The sequence below is a fragment of the Grampus griseus genome (assembly GCF_964374135.1).
Source record: "Grampus griseus genome assembly, chromosome: 12".
NCBI classification, from domain to species: domain Eukaryota; kingdom Metazoa; phylum Chordata; class Mammalia; order Artiodactyla; family Delphinidae; genus Grampus; species Grampus griseus.
Window position 1 is genome coordinate 57,576,968 of NC_139006.1, and position 17,361 is coordinate 57,594,328.

Sequence of the window (17,361 nt, forward strand, 5' to 3'; positions counted from 1 at the left end):
GTTGAAGGAGAAAAACCTGCAACCAAGATTACTCTACCCAGCAAGGATCTCATTCAGATTTGATGGAGAAATTAAAACCTTTAGAGACAAGCAAAAGCTGAGAGAGTTCAGCACCACCAAACCAGCTCTACAACAACTGCTAAAGGAACTTCTCTAGGCAAGAAACACAAAAGAAGGAAAAGACCTACAATAACAAAACTGGTCGTGGAACCCTCAACTCTAAGCCCCCAGGTCTATATAATTATAGAGATAGAAAGGAAGGCATAATCTTTGGAATCTTGGCCTGTAGGATGTACTTGCTTGAGGTGAAAGACTTTTTGCTCCCCATGAAGTCAAGTGAAGGGACCCTGAGAGACTCCCTTGTGGAGACTGGGGATGCTTGCAAGGAGGGGATGTGGGGCATTTTGTACCAGCAGACATTCCACTCCCCTGTGGTACTGATGGAGTGGATTGGACTTGGAGGGCTTGACATGTCCTCTGGAGTTTGAGGCAATGAAGATATACAGCCTGGTGCCTACTTTGAGTCTAGAAATTTTGACAGGCAGGAGGCTTAATGGAGTAGCCCATGCTAGCAGGGAAACATGCATGGCAGTAAAGTGCCAAGGGAAGAAAAGAACCTTTTTCTAGCCCATTCAGTGAGGGCTTTGGAAGGTACAGAAGGCTCCACGGGAGGAAGCATAAAGCTTAGGGGAGGGGCAGGGACACACTGGCTGATCCGCTTGGGGCTCCCAGTGTTTACTCCTAATCCCCAGCTTCTGTCTGGCCAGCAGCAGATGGAATCCTCTGTGGGCTGCTCAGCCAAGATGCTCCATTGTTTTAGGATAAGGTGGGGTCCAAAATAAAATGCTGGTACAGAGCATATCTTTGCAAGGAGCAAAGGGTTGGCATTTCTAGGGGAGGAAGAGTTTCCCGATGGTAAGAGCTATCTTTTTCATCATAAATCTTTTCTTAATCTCAGGGAGAGATTCAATGGCTAAAGTGGATGTGGAAAGAAGGTAAGATGTACCTAAGGTAGTCAGTCATTTGAGATGTGAGTACAAAGCTATTCATTTGTTCTCATGTTTAAGTCTGGGCTGCTTGGTGAGCTGCCTGAATTTAACAAATGACAAATCCCACTTCTGGCTCTGGTTGTTATGAACATATTCAGTAATACACATAAGGTGACTTATTCCAAAATTTGTGTTAGCAAGGAAATTTGAAATTACCCAAATCTATTGGTGAAATTAGTGACTATTTAAGTTTGTCATCAGGTGGTTGGTTTCCTCATGCTTACTAATTTTTTTTCTGATTTGAAAAGTAGTACTTGTTATTGAATAAGATTTGGAAAATAATAAAACTTATAAATGATTAAAAAAAAAAAGAGAGAGAGTAAATCCTAAGTTCTTATCACAAGGAAACTTTTTTTTTCTATTTCTTTAATTCTGTATCATATGAGATGATCAATGTTCACTAAACTTATTGTGATAATCATTTCATGATGTATATAAGTCAAGTCATTATGCTGTACACCTTAAACTTATACACTGCTGTATGTCAATTATATCTCAATAAAATTGGAAGAAAAAATAAATAAATAAATAAATAAATAGAACTAAGAAAGGTTTATCTGTACCCACGATATTGTAAGCTTCTAATTTCTTAACTCTTGAAGGGTAGAATGGTATTTGTCTAACAAGGTAGATAATAAATGGGAAGTCCAGGATGAAAATAAGCAGAAAATGAAGTGCTTAGCTTAGTTGAACAGAGGACATGTGTTTAGCTGAAGGCAGTGAAACCTTTAACAGAAGTTGATCATGAACTTTTCACCAAATCATGAAAAATTCAGTGATAGCATCCTCCCTTGAACCTTAAGAGATTAGGAGATGGTGCTTTCCCAGTAAGTACCAAATTTTCAAATTACTTATTCCAAAACTGATTTCTCATCTTTTGGGAATCTTGGACTTCCCTTGGGAAATTGGTGAAGTCTGTGAACTTCCAAAAATACTGATTTCATTGTGTTTAGAGACCCTGAAGCACATTTTGGAATTCTGAAAATGTGTTTTTCAATCAAGAGCAATACGTAGGACTGTTTTAAACAGAAATGAAACCCCCCGTGTTGACATATTACATTTTATAATCTTAAATATGTACAACATAAAACCTGATCTTAACTTACTATGCATCTACTCATACATAACTGTAAAATACAAACAGATTTATAAGATAATGTTACAAACTAACAAAATTTAACCTAACAATATTAATGTGACAGAAAAGGAATACTGAAACTAAATTGCCACTTGCTAGTGTGAATATGGTATAGATAATATAGTGTGAGTTTCAATTCAGAGTGCTGTTAATGTCCTGTCCCATGCTAATATTCTTACACTACTTTCCTCGAACTGCTTCATAACCTTCATTTATTCCAGATGCTGTAATGTAATTTTCAAGGTACTCTGCTTCTGTTAGTATTAGCCTGCAACAATTAAAGTAGGTTTGTTGTTTGATACCAACCCAGTCAAAAACACTGAAATCATAGGACAGTATTAAGGAGTAAGGTAGCATCCAGATGATCCAGTCTCAGCCTTTATTAATTTCATTATAGATCTTCACAGAAATGAAGACACAAAATTTTTAAAACATGACAACGTCTATAAGAACTATCAGGTTTCTAGAAGAAAATTTCTCACAGTAATGTTATTAAAAGTTGTCTAAGGGCTTCCCTGGTGACACAGTGGTTGAGAGTCCGCCTGCCGATGCAGGGGACACGGGTTCATGCCCTGGTCTGGGAAGATCCCACGTGCCGCAGAGTGGCTGGGCCCATGAGCCATGGCTGCTGAGCCTGCGCGTCCAGAGCTTGTGCTCCACAACAGGAGAGGCCGCAACAGTAGAGGCCCGCGTACCACAAAAAAAAAAAAAAAAAGTTGTCTAAGCTGTAAAGGTGAAATTGAGATGTCATTGGTTAAATAAATGCAGAATAGCCAACATTGCATACTCCTGTATGCTAGGCAATATTCTAGGTTTCAGGACTATAACAAAAATAAATGGAACAAGGTTCTTGAGTATAAGACTCTTAATGATTCATTAAAAGTTTAGTGTTGGGGAGAAAGAGGAGTGAACAAATAATTTCAATATACACCTCAGCTAAAGTGTTTTGATAGAAATAGGTGAGGTAGGAGCCTCATTAATAACTGCTTACCAAAAGCATGCTGATTTAGGTAGCCCTAGTGTGAGCTATAGGAAGCTTTTAGCTAACCTGTTACTGCCTTTGTTTTTTGGGGTGGGGAGACAAAACCACTTTTCAATTCTCCACAGGCTCCTTGCTATCTATATCTAATTAGAATTCCTTCTCATTTCACCTCCTCCATTTGTCATTTACTATACTAGATAGATCCAGATATATCCATTTAAAAAAATTCTTAAGAGACTATTGGGGAGGAAGAAATTTTCCTCTAACCTTCTAGTTTCTTCTGGCTGCTCTAAGAACTAAATTGACATGAGATTATTGACAGATTAACAGGAGAAAAACTAAAGTTTACTAACACATGTATATGGGAGAGACCCAGAAAAACTGAATAACTCACCAAAATGGCTGAAACCCTCACCTTAAATACCATCTTTTGCTAAAGACTAAGGAGGATGTTGGGGATAGTGGTTTGGCACCTCAAAGAAGGAGAGGCAATTGACAAGGAGATAGAAAAGCAAATGTTTGGTAAATGTTTGCTAGGCCATGCAGAGACAATAGGACACAAAGGAATTTTTAACAAACTTCGCTAGGTTCCTCCCTGTCTGCATACATAGTTCATACTATAATTAATCTATGGTGATAGGTCCCTTCCTGGAACAGATCCTCTACTGACATTTTTTTAGGTAGCTGGGGGAAGGTCAAGTTTCATCCTTTTGGGCCTTGATTGGTTTCAGATCAAAAATAATTTTCATGCCAGAAAGACATTTTGGGATGGCAAGTTTTGCTCCCCTATAAGACTTTAACCAATTCTCCAGTTTGAACAGAATATTTTAAACCTGGTATATCTTTTAAAAAAAATTAAGATAATTTCGATAAATGGAAAACTGGTATTCAGTGCAATAGTTACATTGATGATGGTGCAGGGGAACAAAATTAGCTACCCCAAAATGTTTCTGGCATGCAGTTTCAAGCTGAGAACAATCAAGGCCAAAAAGCCTCTGGAAGCACCTTTGACCTTGCCCCTAACTGCCTGAAGAATTTAGATAGAGGACCTATAACAGGAATAGAGCTATCACCAGAAATATCTGCAAAGAATACAGGCTAGGTGTGGTGGGTGAGACCCTTGGAAATTTAGAGTCCACTCTGTGTCCCATTGTCTCTGCAAGGCCTAGCAAACATTTGTTTCCCAAACATTTGCTTTTCCATCTTCATGCCTTCCTCACATTTGAAGTCCCAACTCCTACCCCAACATCCTCCTTTGTCTTTAGGTGAAGATGGTATTTAGGGTGAGGGTTTCAGCTATTTTGGGCAGTTACTTGGTTTTTCTGGGTCTCTTTCATGTTTACATGTTATTAAACTTTGGTTTGATTTTCTCCTCTTAATCTGTCTCATGTCAATTTAATTCTTAGACCCGCCAGAGAACCTAGGAGGGTAGAAGAAAATTTCTTCCTCCTGGACAATGGCTACTTTTTCTACAGCCAGGTGATGATAATGTTTAAATCTCTGGTTAGTTGTCATTATGAGCACTCATTTGTAAGCTGTTGTTTCTCTTTGTATATGAACTCCATGTCCCAAATTCAGTACACCTTCTGTCAACTCCAGGTAATTTGCAATATAGTTTTCTTTACTGTTGTGGGAAAATAGTGCCAGTATCTATCTTGAATTTTACTTAAATTTAATATTATTATTGCCTAAAATTTGTACTTTTTATTACCCAGCCTTGGCACATTTGAAGTTCTTTCTCATTTTCAGAGTTTTATAACATTTCCAGTTTAATGTATTATTTAGTTTTTCTTTGTTAAGAAAGATGCCTGAAGAAGTTGCAGAAAATAAGATTGCTTATCTCTTTAATATTTAATTTTACTAATTTCTGGCTGTTGTGATCTCAGGTATCAGGGACATTTTAAGCATGTTTAAAATGTATTTTTTTTTTTTTTCTCGGTACACGGGCCTCTCACTGTTGTGGCCTCTCCCGTTGTGGAGCACAGGCTCCGGACGCGCCGGCTCAGCGGCCATAGCTCATGGGCCCGGCCGCTCTGCGGCGTGTGGGATCTTCCCGGACCGGGGCACGAACCCGTGTCCCCTGCATCAGCAGGCGGACTCTCAACCACTGCGCCACCAGGGAAGCCCAATATTTATTTTTGAACAAAGTTCAGTATTTAAAATTTAGAGTGATTACTGTCTATCAAGTACTGTGTTAAGTATTAGCTATATTATCTCTTTTAATTCTTCCATAGAAGGTAATTATCAGTATTAACTTGTTTTGTAGTTTAGAAAGTGAACCTTAGAAAGGTTAAGCAACTTTATAAGGATCACGTACCTGATCAAGTGAGATGTGAAAGTGTTTTAATAAAGGGCCATTATGCTCCTGACTCAGAGTGCCTGCCAGGGCATCACTGTTACCTGGGACTTTGTTACCACAACTAGAGTCAGTTCCATGCCCATTGTTGTTTATGTTTCCAACAGTGACCTAATGATGGTGTATAAAGTTCACAGATAACAGTGTTAATGCTCAGAGGAAGGCATAGACAGAAGGGTATAGCTTAACATTTTAACTGGATAGAGTCACTATCAAAAAATATTTTACAAGATGGCAAAAGTGTGTAAAAACTCAATATATGTGCCTCAAGAACAATGGCTTGTGCCATTGAAGGAAAGAAATCGAAGCTTCCCCAAAAATGATGGAGGATAGGTTTCCACATAAAACAGGTCAGAATGCATTACAAGATAAATGAGAGTGGGCAGGTTGCATTAGGGAAATTTTGAGTTGGCTTTTTAAATGAATTCATTTCTTTTTTTCTTTTTTTTTATTGGTTCACATGGCTTTATTGGATGAAAATAAGTAAAATGAGCAAAAATAAGAGAGTTGTTAACAAGAATTTTTGCAAAATATTTCAAGCACATAGCTACTACATCAGTAAAAGTACTGAACAATTCATTTGGATAATGTCGCAATCATGCTCCTATAGTTATAATAAGAAAATAAATTCTGAACATTAAGAAAATAAATCTCATTTCATATTTCTCTCAAGTTCTAATAAGGTAATGGCTATTTTAATTCATACGTATAGATGCAAATGCATTACACAGAAAAAATATATTTGTTGTAACTTATCAGCCTATCTTGATCTCATTTATAACTGCATACTTGATTTTATTATTAAGATTTTTAAAAATAAATTCCCTCACTAAAATATGTGAAAGAATTATGATAAGCCACTTTAGGAAGGCTTTTAACTATTTGGGGTTGTTATATAATAATCATCACCATAATGTTTTAGAGATTCAAATTCTAAGGAAAAAAATAACTTGTGTATATAAGCAAAAGCTTTTTTTAATTTTTAAATTTTATTTTATTTTTTTATACAGCAGGTCCTTATTAGTCATCAGTTTTATACATATCAGTGTCTACATGTCAATCCCAATGGCCCAATTCATCACACCCCCACCCCCACCCCCTGCCGCTTTCCCCCCTTGGTGTCCATACATTTGTTCTCTACATCTGTGTCTCAATTTCTGCCCTGCAAACCGGTTCATCGGTACCACTTTTCTAGGTTCCACATATATGCGTTAAAATACGATATTTGTTTTTCTCTTTCTGACTTACTTCACTCTGTATGACACTCTCTATATACATCCACGTCTCAACAAATGACCCAATTTTGTTCCTTTTTATGGCTGAGTAATATTCCATTGTATATATGTACCACAGCTTTTTTATCCATTTCTCTGTCGATGGTCATTTAGGTTGCTTCCATGACCTGGCTATTGTAAATAGTGCTGCAGTGAACATTGGGTGCGTGTGTCTTTTTGAATTATGGTTTTCTCTGGGTATATGCCCAGTAGTGGGATTGCTGGATCATATGGTAATTCTGTTTTTAGTTGCTTTAAGGAACCTCCATACTGTTCTCCATAATGGCTGTATCAATTTACATTCCCACCAACAGTGCAAGAGGGTTCCCTTTTCTCCACACCCTCTCCACCATTTGCTGTTTGTAGATTTTCTGATGATGCCCATTCTAACTGGTGTGAGGTGATACCTCATTGCAGTTTTGATTTGCATTTCTCTAATAATTAGTGATGTTGAACAGCTTTTCATGTGCTTATTGGCCATCTGTATGTCTTCTTTGGAGAAAGGTCTATTTAGGTCTTCTGCCCATTTTTAGATTGGGTTGTTTGTTTTTCTAATATTGAGCTGCATGAGCTGTTTATATATTTTGGAGATTAATCCTTTGTCCATTGATTAGTGTGCAAATGTTTTCTCCCATTCTGAGGGATGTCTTTTAGTCTTATTTATGCTTTCCTTTGCTGTGCAAAAGCTTTTAAGCTTCATTAGGTCCCATTTGTTTATTTTTATTTCCATCACTATAGGAGGCGGATCAAAAAAGATCTTGCTGTGATTTATGTCAAAGAATGTTCTTCCTATGTTTTCCTCTAAGAGTTTTATAGTGTCTGGCCTTACATTTAGGTCTCTAATCCATTTTGAGTTTATTTTTGTGTATGGTGTTAGGGAGTGTTCTAATTTCATTCTTTTTTTTTAAAATTTATTTATTTAATTTATTTATTTTTGGCTGTGTTGGGTCTTCGTTGCTGCGAGCAGGCTTTCTCTAGTTGCAGTGAGCAGGGGCTACTCTACGTTGCAGTGTGTGGGCTTCTCATTGCAGTAGCTTCTTGTTGCAGAGCATGGGCTCTATGCACGTGGGCTTCAGTAGTTGTGGCTCACAGGCTCTAGAGCACAGGCTCAGTAGTTGTAGCACACTGGCTTAGTTACTCCGCGGCATGTGGCATCTTCCTGGACCAGGGCTCAAACCCGTGTCCCCTGCGTTGGTAGGAGGATTCTCAACCACTGTGCCACCAGGGAAGCCCCTCTAATTTCATTCTTTTACATGTAGATGTCCAGTTTTCCCAGCACCACTTATTGAAGAGACTGTCTTTTCTCCATTGTATATCCTTGCCTCCTTTGTCATAGATTAGTTGACCATAGGTGTGTGGGTTTATCTCTGGGCTTTCTATCTTGTTGCATTGATCTGTGTTTCTGTTTTTGCACCACTACCATATTGTCTTGATTACTGTGGTTTTGTACTATTGTCTGAAGTCAGGGAGTCTGATTCCGCCAGCTCCGTTTTTTTCCCTCAAGACTGCTTTGGCTATTCGGGGGCTTTTGTGTCTCCATACAAATTTTAAGATTCTTTGTTCTAGTTCTGTAAAAACTGCCATCGGGAATTTGATAGGGATTGCACTGGATCTGTAGATTGCTTTCAGTAGTATAGTCATTTTCACAATATTGATTCTTCCAATCCAAGAATGTGGTATATCTCTCCATCTGTTTGTATCATCTTTAATTTCTTTCATCAGTGTCTTATAGTTTCCTGCATACAGGTCTTCTGTCTCCCTAGGTAGGTTTATCCCTAGGTATTTTGTTCTCTTTGTTGCAGTGGTAAATGGGAGTGTTTCCATAATTTCTCTTCCAGATTTTTCATCATTAGTGTATAGGAATGCAAGAGATTTCTGTGCATTAATCTTGTATACTGCAACTTTACCAAATTCATTGATTAGCTGTAGTAGTTTTCTTGTGGCATCTTTAGGATTCTCTATGTATAGTATCATGTCATCTGCAAACAGTGACAGTTTTACTTCTTCTTTTCCAATTTGTATTTCTTTTTCTTCTCTGATTGTCGTGGCTAGTACTTCCAAAACTATGTTGAATAATAGTGGTGAGAATGGACATCCTTGTCTTCTTCCTGATCTTAGAGTAAATGGTTTCACTTTTTCACCATTGAGAATGATGTTTGCTGTGGGTTTGTCATATATGGCCTTTAGTATGTTGAGGTAGGTTCCCTCTAGGCCCACTTTCTGGAGAGTTTTTATCATAAATGGATGTTGAATTTTGTCAAAAGCTTTTTCTGCATCTATTGAGATGATCATATGGTTTTTATTCTTCAATTTGTTAATATGGTGTATCACGTTGATTGATTTGCGTATATTGAAGAATCCTTGCCTCCCTGGGATAAATCCCTCTTGATCATGGTGTATGATCCTTTTAATGTGTTGTTGGATTTTGTTTGCTAGTGTTTTGTTGAGGATTTTTGCATCTATATTCATCAGTGATATTGGCCTGTAATTTTCTTTTGTTGTAGTATCTTTATCTGGTTTTGGTATCACGGTGATGGTGGCCTCATAGAATGAGTTTGGGAGTGTTCCTTCCTCTGCAATTTTTTGGAAGAGTTTGAGAAGGATGGGTGTTAGCTCTTCTCTAAATGTTTGATAGAATTCACCTGTGAAGCCATCTGGTCCTGGGCGTTTGTTGTTGGAAGATTTTGTATCACAGTTTCAATTTCATTACTTGTGATTGGTCTGTTCATATTTTCTGTTTCTTCCTGGTTCAGTCTTGAAAGGTTATACCTTTCTAAGAATTTGTCCATTTCTTCCAGGTTGTCCATTTTATTGGCATACAGTTGCTTGTAGTAGTCTGTTACGATGCTTTTATTTCTGCAGTGTCTGTTGTAACTTCTCCTTTTTCGTTTCTAATTTTATTAATTTGAGTCCTCTCCCTCTTTTTCTTGATGAGTCTGGCTAATGGTTTATCAATTTTGTTTACCTCCTCAAAGAACCAGTTTTTAGTTTTATTGATCTTTGCTGTTGTTTTTTTTTTGTTTCTAATTCATTTATTTCTGCTCTGATCTTTATGATTTCTTTCCTTCTACTAACTTTGGGTTTTGTTTGTTCTTCTTTCTCCGGTTCCTTTAGGTGTAAGGTTAGATTGTTTATTTGAGATTTTTCTTGTTTCTTGAGGTAGGATTGTATAGCTATAAACTTCCCTCTTAGAACTGCTTTTGCTGCATCCCATAGGTTTTGGATCATTGTGTTTTCATTGTCGTGTGTCTCCAGGTATTTTTTGATTCTTTGATTTCTTCAACGATCTCTTGGTAATTTAGTAATGTACTGTTTAGCCTCCATGTGTTTGTTTTTTTTTTTACGTTTTTTCCCTGTGATTCATTTCTAATCTCATAGTGTTGTGGTCAGAAAAGATGCTTGATATAATTTCAATTTCTTACTTTTCCAAGGCTTGATTTGTGACCCAAGATGTGATCTATCCTGGAGAATGTTCTGTGTGCACTTGAGAAGAAAGTGTAATGTGCTGTTTTTGGATGGAATGTCCTATAAATGTCAATTAAATCTATCTGGTATACTGTGTCATTTAAAGCTTCTCTTTCCTTATTTATTTTCGTTTTGGATGATCTGTCCATTGGTGTAAGTGAGGTGTTAAATTCCCCTACTATTATTGTGCTACTGACAATTTCCTCTTTTACAGCTGTTAGCAGTTGCCTTATGTATGAGGTGCTCCTATGTTGGGTGCATATATATTTGTAATTGTTATATCTTCTTCTTGGATTGATCCCTTGATCATTATGTAGTGTCCTTCCTTGTCTCTTGTAACATTCTTTATTTTAAAGTCTATTTTATCTGATATGAGTATTGCTATCCAGCTTTCTTTTGATTTCCATTTGCATGGAATATCTTTTTCCATCCCCTCACTTTCAGTCTGTATGTGTCCCTAGATCTGAAGTGGCTCTCTTGTAGACAGCATATAGATGGTTCTTGTTTTGTATCCATTCAGCAAGCCTGTGTCTTTTGGTGGGAGCATTTAATCCTTTCACATTTAACGTAATTATCGATATGTATGTTCCTATTACCATTTTCTTAATTGTTTTGTAGGTCCTTTTCTTCTCTTGTGTTTCCCACTTAGAGAAGTTCCGTTAGCATTTGTTATAGAGCTGGTTTGGTGGTGCTGAATTCTCTTAGCTTTTGCTTGCCTGTAAAGCTTTTGATTTCTCCATCGAATCTGAATGAGGTCCTTGCTGGTAGAGTAATCTTGGTGTAGATTCTTCCCTTTCGTTAACGTATACCATGCCACTCCCTTCTGGCTTGTAGAGTTTCTGCTGATAAATCAGCTGTTAACCTTATGGGAGTTCCCTTGTATGTTATTTGTCGTTTTTCCCTTGCTGCTTTCAATAATTTTCCTTTGTCTTTAATTTTTGCCAATGTGATTACTATGTGTCTCAGTGTATTTCTCCTTGGGGTTATCCTGTATGGGACTCTCTGCACTTCCTGAACTTGGGTGGCCATTTCCTTTCCCATGTTAGGGAAGTTTTTGACTATAATCTCTATAAATATTTTTTCTGGTCCTTTCTCTCTCTCTTCTCCTTCTGGGACCCTTATAATGTGAATATTGTTGTGTTTAATGTTGTCCCAGAGGTCTCTTAGGCTGTTTTCATTTCTTTTCATTCTTTTTCTTTATTCTGTTCCACAACAGTGAATTCTCCCGTTCTGTCTTCCAAGTCACTTATCTGTTCTTCTGCCTCAGTTATTCTATTGATTCCTTCTAGTGTAGTTTTCATTTTAGTTATTGTGTTGTTCATCTCTGTTTGTTCCTTAGTTCTTCTAGGTTTTTGTTAAACATTTCTTGCATCTTCTCGATCTTTGCCTCCATCCTTTTTCCAAGGTCCTGATCATCTTCACTGTCATTATTCTGAATTCTTTTTCTGGTAGGTTACCTATCTCCATTTCATTTAGTTGTTTTTCTTGGGTTTTATCTTGTTCCTTCATCTGGTACATAGCCCTCTGCCTTTTCATCTTGTTTGTCTTACTGTGAATGTGGTTTTTGTTCCACCAGCTGCAAGATTGTAGTTCTTGTTGCTTCAGCTGTCTGCCCTCTGGTGGATGAGGCTATCTAGGATGGTTGATGGGAGGAACTGGTGGTGGGTAGAGCTGACTGTTGTTCTGGTGGGCAGAGCTCAGTAAAACTTTAATCTACTTTTCTGCTGATGGGTGGGCCTGGGTTCCCTCCCTGTTGGTTGTTTGGCCTGAGGCGACCCAACACTGGAGCCTACCTGGGTTCTTTTGTGGTGCTAATGGCGGACTCTGGGAGGGCTCATGCCAAGGAGTACTTCCAAAAACTTCTGCTGCCAGTGTCCTTGTCCCCATGGTGAGCCACAGCCACCCCCGCCTCTGCAGGAGACCCTCCAACACTAGCAGGTAGGTCTGGTTCAGTCTCCCCAGGGTCACTGCTCCTTCCCCTGGGCCCTGATGCACACACTACTTTGTGTGTGCCCTCCAAGAGTGCAGTCTCTGTTTCCCCCAGTCCTGTCGAAGTCCTGCAATCAAATCCCACTAGACTTCAAAGTCTGAGTCTCTAAGAATTCCTCCTCCCATTGCCGGACCCCCAGGTTGGGAAGCCTGATGTGGGGCTCCGAACCTTCACTCCAGTGGGTGGACTTATGTGGTATAAGTGTTCTCCAGTCTGTGAGTCACCCACCCACCAGTTATGGGATTTGATTTTACTGTGATTACACCCCTCCTACCGTCTCACTGTGGCTTCTCCTTTGTCTTTGGATATGGGGTATCTTTTTTGGTTTGTTCCAGTGTCTTCCTGCTTATGATTGTCCAGTAGCTAGTTGTGATTCTGGTGTTCTTGCAAGAGGGAGTCCATTTCTTCATTCAACAATGATTGCTTAGTATGTGCTAGAAACTATTCTGAGGCTGGGGAAACAGCAATATACAAAATGCATAAGTCCTTGCCTTGGTGGTACTTAGATTGTAGAATCCAGGGTGTTACTTTTAGTGTTATAATGTATGCCTACTTTATACCTACTTGTAAATCAAAAGATGCTTTATGATTTCAGTGGTGAATCATTCTCTAAAGTGATTGATCAGTCACATTCTTACACATGTGACCTACGAGTTTAGATGACTGCTCAAGGGTTTGTCTTCTTGGGCACTATAGCTGTATTCAGCCCTTGACAGAGGTGAATACTGTGCTTGGTTTCCTAGTCTGCAGCTAATGAGTAACACAGATTAGTTGGAAATGATTCAAATGAAGCTAACAATATAATTTGAAATTTGGGGGGATGTTTTTGAAGGTGGGGAGAATAGTGATAAGTTAAAGGAAGGATTCATCTCAGGAATACTTAAAGAAGTGATCTTCCTTTAGCATAAGAAATTTGCTACAAGATACTAATTTCTACTAATACCTTTAAAAGTTGTCCAGCCTTTAGCTATCTTTGGTTCTGGAGATCTAAAAGTAGGATTTAAATTTTAAAATATTACTGTGGGATGATTTTAAGTATAGTTTCATCAGAATGAATGTGAGCTGAAGGGAAATAAAATATGCTCTGAAGGCCACTCCCTAGCCTGTGGATACAGGATCAGACAATTTAATAGACTTCATCATGAACTAATATTCTTTATGAAGAGACACTGCTTTACCAATTATATGACATATCTATTTCCCAGTTCCTTAATATAAAATTCTGGAAACAAATGAGTTTTTTATCAACATCCAGGCAAACTCTTCCACATAGACTTTGGATATATTTTGGGTCGGGATCCAAAGCCTCTTCCTCCTCCTATGAAGCTGAATAAAGAAATGGTGGAAGGAATGGGGGGCACACAGAGCGAACAGTACCAAGAGTTCCGAAAACAGTGTTACACAGCTTTTCTCCACCTTCGAAGGTAAGTTGATTTGCTTGACATAGAGAATTTTGGTAAATTGATTTCACAGAGCAAGAAAAATATTTGTTCAAATGTATACATTCTTTAGCATCACTCTTTTTAAAATGACACAGGCAGCAGTATTTTTTAATGTACATTTGATAACTATTTTGATAAACAGTCTGATATCAAAGGAAAAAGACAGTTTCTTGCTTTCTCACTAATTATTTGACTGCTAAATCCCACCAAGTGGGAAGCTAGCATTACACAAGAATGAAGCATTTAGCTCACTTGGAGTGATTAGTCAAGTAATTTTTATTTTTTAGCACCTTTATCAACCTTAGTTTGGAGCATTCCGAAACAGTTGAAGAATAAACGTTACATATGATTTTGTCTCTCTTCAGCACCTCATCAGTCATTCTGCTTAAAAAAAATGTTGATTTTTTTCTCTATCCCTTTTTCTCTAAGGCCACTGTATCTCTGCTTCCTTCATCCAAATTTACTTAGGACTGGACATCATATATCATCAGGAAAAAGATAAATTAAAAGTCATGTTTGTTAAATTCAGGACATGGCTCTGATGGTTAGTCAAAAATAATGGATCATTTTATTCTAACTCCATTTTCAACTTAACTATGCAAAATGAATATTCTTAGTCCACCAGAAAAATCCCAGCTCAGGAGACACCTGTATGCTCTTCCAGGTGAATATGTAACCAGTAGAAGTGAGTTGCCTATGCATGTGGGCCCTGTCTTTTCTGTCTTTGTAACCTCAGCTTATAGACAGTATATGTATGTTGAATAAGAACCTTCAGTATTTGTACGAACAGTTCTGCATCACATCTGGAGTGAGGCCATGTTCCCTGGTGATATTGATACTACTGGTCCCAGGTGAATGGCTGTCTTATATTAATAAGGTTTCATCTTTGCAGTGGCTCAATAGGCCTTCACTGTTAACTCAGTCTCAACCGCAGGTCACAAACTTTAACGTACATTTTACAAACAGCTGCATTATTATCCTATGAGTGGTAGAGTGGCTCAGTTTTACTCTCCAGAAATGCTAAAGGAATAATGAGAAGATGGGTGTCTGGATGCAGAAGCACTTTCAGAGATGAAAATTCCACTTTAATACCTAGGATTTTTAATTTAAAATAGAGCCTACAGAAAGCTAGATGAAACTATGGTGATCTCAATGAGGAGGCAGACAAGATGATATGCAATGATAACTAGAGAAATGTCAAAGGTGCTCTATCTTATTGAAAGCAGAAAGAAAACAATGTGTCTTATAAACTGTCATTGATAATGGATTAGTAGCAATTCAGCAAAATGAGAAAATAGGCAGATTATTAGTACAGAGCCAAAAGTTAACTTTCCTCACTACTAAGAAAAATCATAAAGAGATTAATCTACCTCACTTTATGTTAAGTCTTCATGAAAATTGTTTTACTTTTTTTATTTTCAAAAATTTCACTGTTAAGATTAGCTAGACCCTAATATTTTGATAAACATTTATTTTTTAATGTTGTATTTTAGAATATGGTTCAGTTAGTAAAAATTTCTCTTAGGACATAAGAATTAACCAGATAGCCAAAAATTTGTTTGGAGGTAAGGATATTTGACACTTATTATTAGAGTTTTTAGGTGTGACCAACTGTGTTCTTTTCATGGTTTTTGTTGATTGCTGATCAACAAGAAATCATTGAATAAACTGTGGACCACAAACAGAGCAGTCCCTTTTGAATTAAGTTATGAATGTTACTTGTACAGGTGCCGGAACACACTTTATGGTGTGATTTTCATATAACAAAATACACTGTTATACCAATAATAAATTAGAAAATTTATTTTTTGAATACTCTTATGGCAACTCTTTAGTAATGCTAAAACATTTTAAATATTAAGTGTTCAAGGAAAACATAACTTCTCTTAATCCATGTTTATGCCAAACACCATGCTAGACACTGATGATACAAAGAGGGCCTAAACTTTTCAGTAAAAATATTGAAATTTGGAATGCATTTTGCTGTATCAAGCAAAGTTCTTACATTGTCTTAGAGGATGTTTGCCTAGTCACCAAACAGCAGTGAATCTATTGATCACACTACTTTTCATCATTAATCTCATTGTTTTCCCTTCTAGAAGTAGTACACTTGTTAAATAAATATTTTTATAGGATTCTACTCTGATATTTGTTGCATGCAAAATGGATAGATTGTAGGGGAAACAAGATGTCTGAAATGCTGTTAAGAACCTCACTTGTTGTAGTTAATGCTTTTTATTCTTAGTATTGAAGGTTTTTACTGAAAAATTTAGACCATCTTTGTATACCCAGTGAGTAGCATGGTGGTTGGCATAAACATGGGTATGAGAAAGAGTTCATTTTCCTTGAACTCTGTACTTAACCTACTCCTTTTTAAAAATCTAATTTATATCACATCCATCCTTACATCTTTGTTTAGACTTGGTTTTGCCCACTTTGCCCACTCTATCATTTTTTTAAACTTAACCTTATATTTTCTTTTGATAATAGCTTTAAAGATTTCTGGTAACCTTTCTGTTTTTCTGGATAGCATTTGAATGACTAATATATAATTTCTGTTTTGTGTAACTGGTTCTGTCTTAAATGGAAAATGCAGGTTAATGGCAACAGATGTAAAAGATTAATACAGTTAAGGTAGTGACAGGTTATCCACAAAGTAATTGGATGTTTAAGCTTCTTATAGAATATTCCATTTTATATTTATTTACATTGTTTCCCTTTGCCATAATAATAGAAGCATGGGTGGTTATATGTATACCAGCAGATAATGGAGAAAACATTAATATTTGCCTTTTACAAAAGGAACACACATGCTTCCATAAAGGCAGACATTTTAACATAGATCCTGGCTGACCGTTAAAATCACCTGGGGTTCTTTGTGGGCTAAGGGGGGACCAAAACAGTTCTGAGCCCCATCAGATTTAATTGGTCTGGGATTTGGCCCAGTCATTGGTATTTTCAAAGAAGCTTCCCAAATGAATTTAATGGGCAGCCAGGTATGGGATATACTTTGAAATATCCCTTTCAAAACTGAACCTTGTATTCCTCTCCCTGTGTTACCTTGTGGTAGATTCCTGAGATCCCCCTATGGCAAGGTTGGGACAAACCCTATATAGTCAACAAAACAGAGTATGAATAATTAAGGGTTCATTGAAAGAATATTTTTTCGTAACATAATATGTAGCAGTTGGTTGTATCCTATTGACACCAGTCCTTACAAGCCTTCTCAGTGGACCCTTTTCTCTATTTCCATTTCCTACATACCACAGAGCTTAGAGAACGGCCTGGTGCCCTTTTTGCTCCCTAATGCCACTTCCGAACCATTTCTTCCCATTGCCTTCTTAAAGAAGGAAAGCCTAGACACACACCGTGAAATCAGATGAATTACCTACTGCTGACCATCAACTGCCTATTTCCCTGTCATTTTCATTCATTGAAAATTTTGTCTTCTTCTTCAGGCCTGCTTCTGTGACTTCAACATCTGCATAAATGGTCCAGCCATGACCGGACCCCTCTCGGGGCTGTGTCCTCCTCATGTAAAGCCAACCTTGGCCACTCCCTCTCATCAATAGTAAATTTACCTCTCCAAAATCTTGATCCCCCACTTTTCACTTACTAGCCTCCTTTCTTCCTTCAGGTTTCTCCAGTAAGTCTTCCAGTCCTAC

At 37.5% G+C, this 17,361-nt stretch overlaps 1 protein-coding gene across 3 annotated transcripts in view; it reads left to right on the forward strand.

The window, feature by feature from the left end:
- PIK3C3 (phosphatidylinositol 3-kinase catalytic subunit type 3) overlaps nt 1-17,361 on the forward strand; it is a 158,471-nt gene that overhangs the window by 126,328 nt on the left and 14,782 nt on the right. For all 3 annotated transcript variants that reach the window (XM_082667222.1, XM_082667224.1, XM_082667223.1), the window contains one exon: nt 13,510-13,678. In XM_082667222.1, coding sequence (XP_082523348.1) covers nt 13,510-13,678 — 169 coding nt within the window. The remainder of the gene's footprint in view (nt 1-13,509; nt 13,679-17,361) is intronic.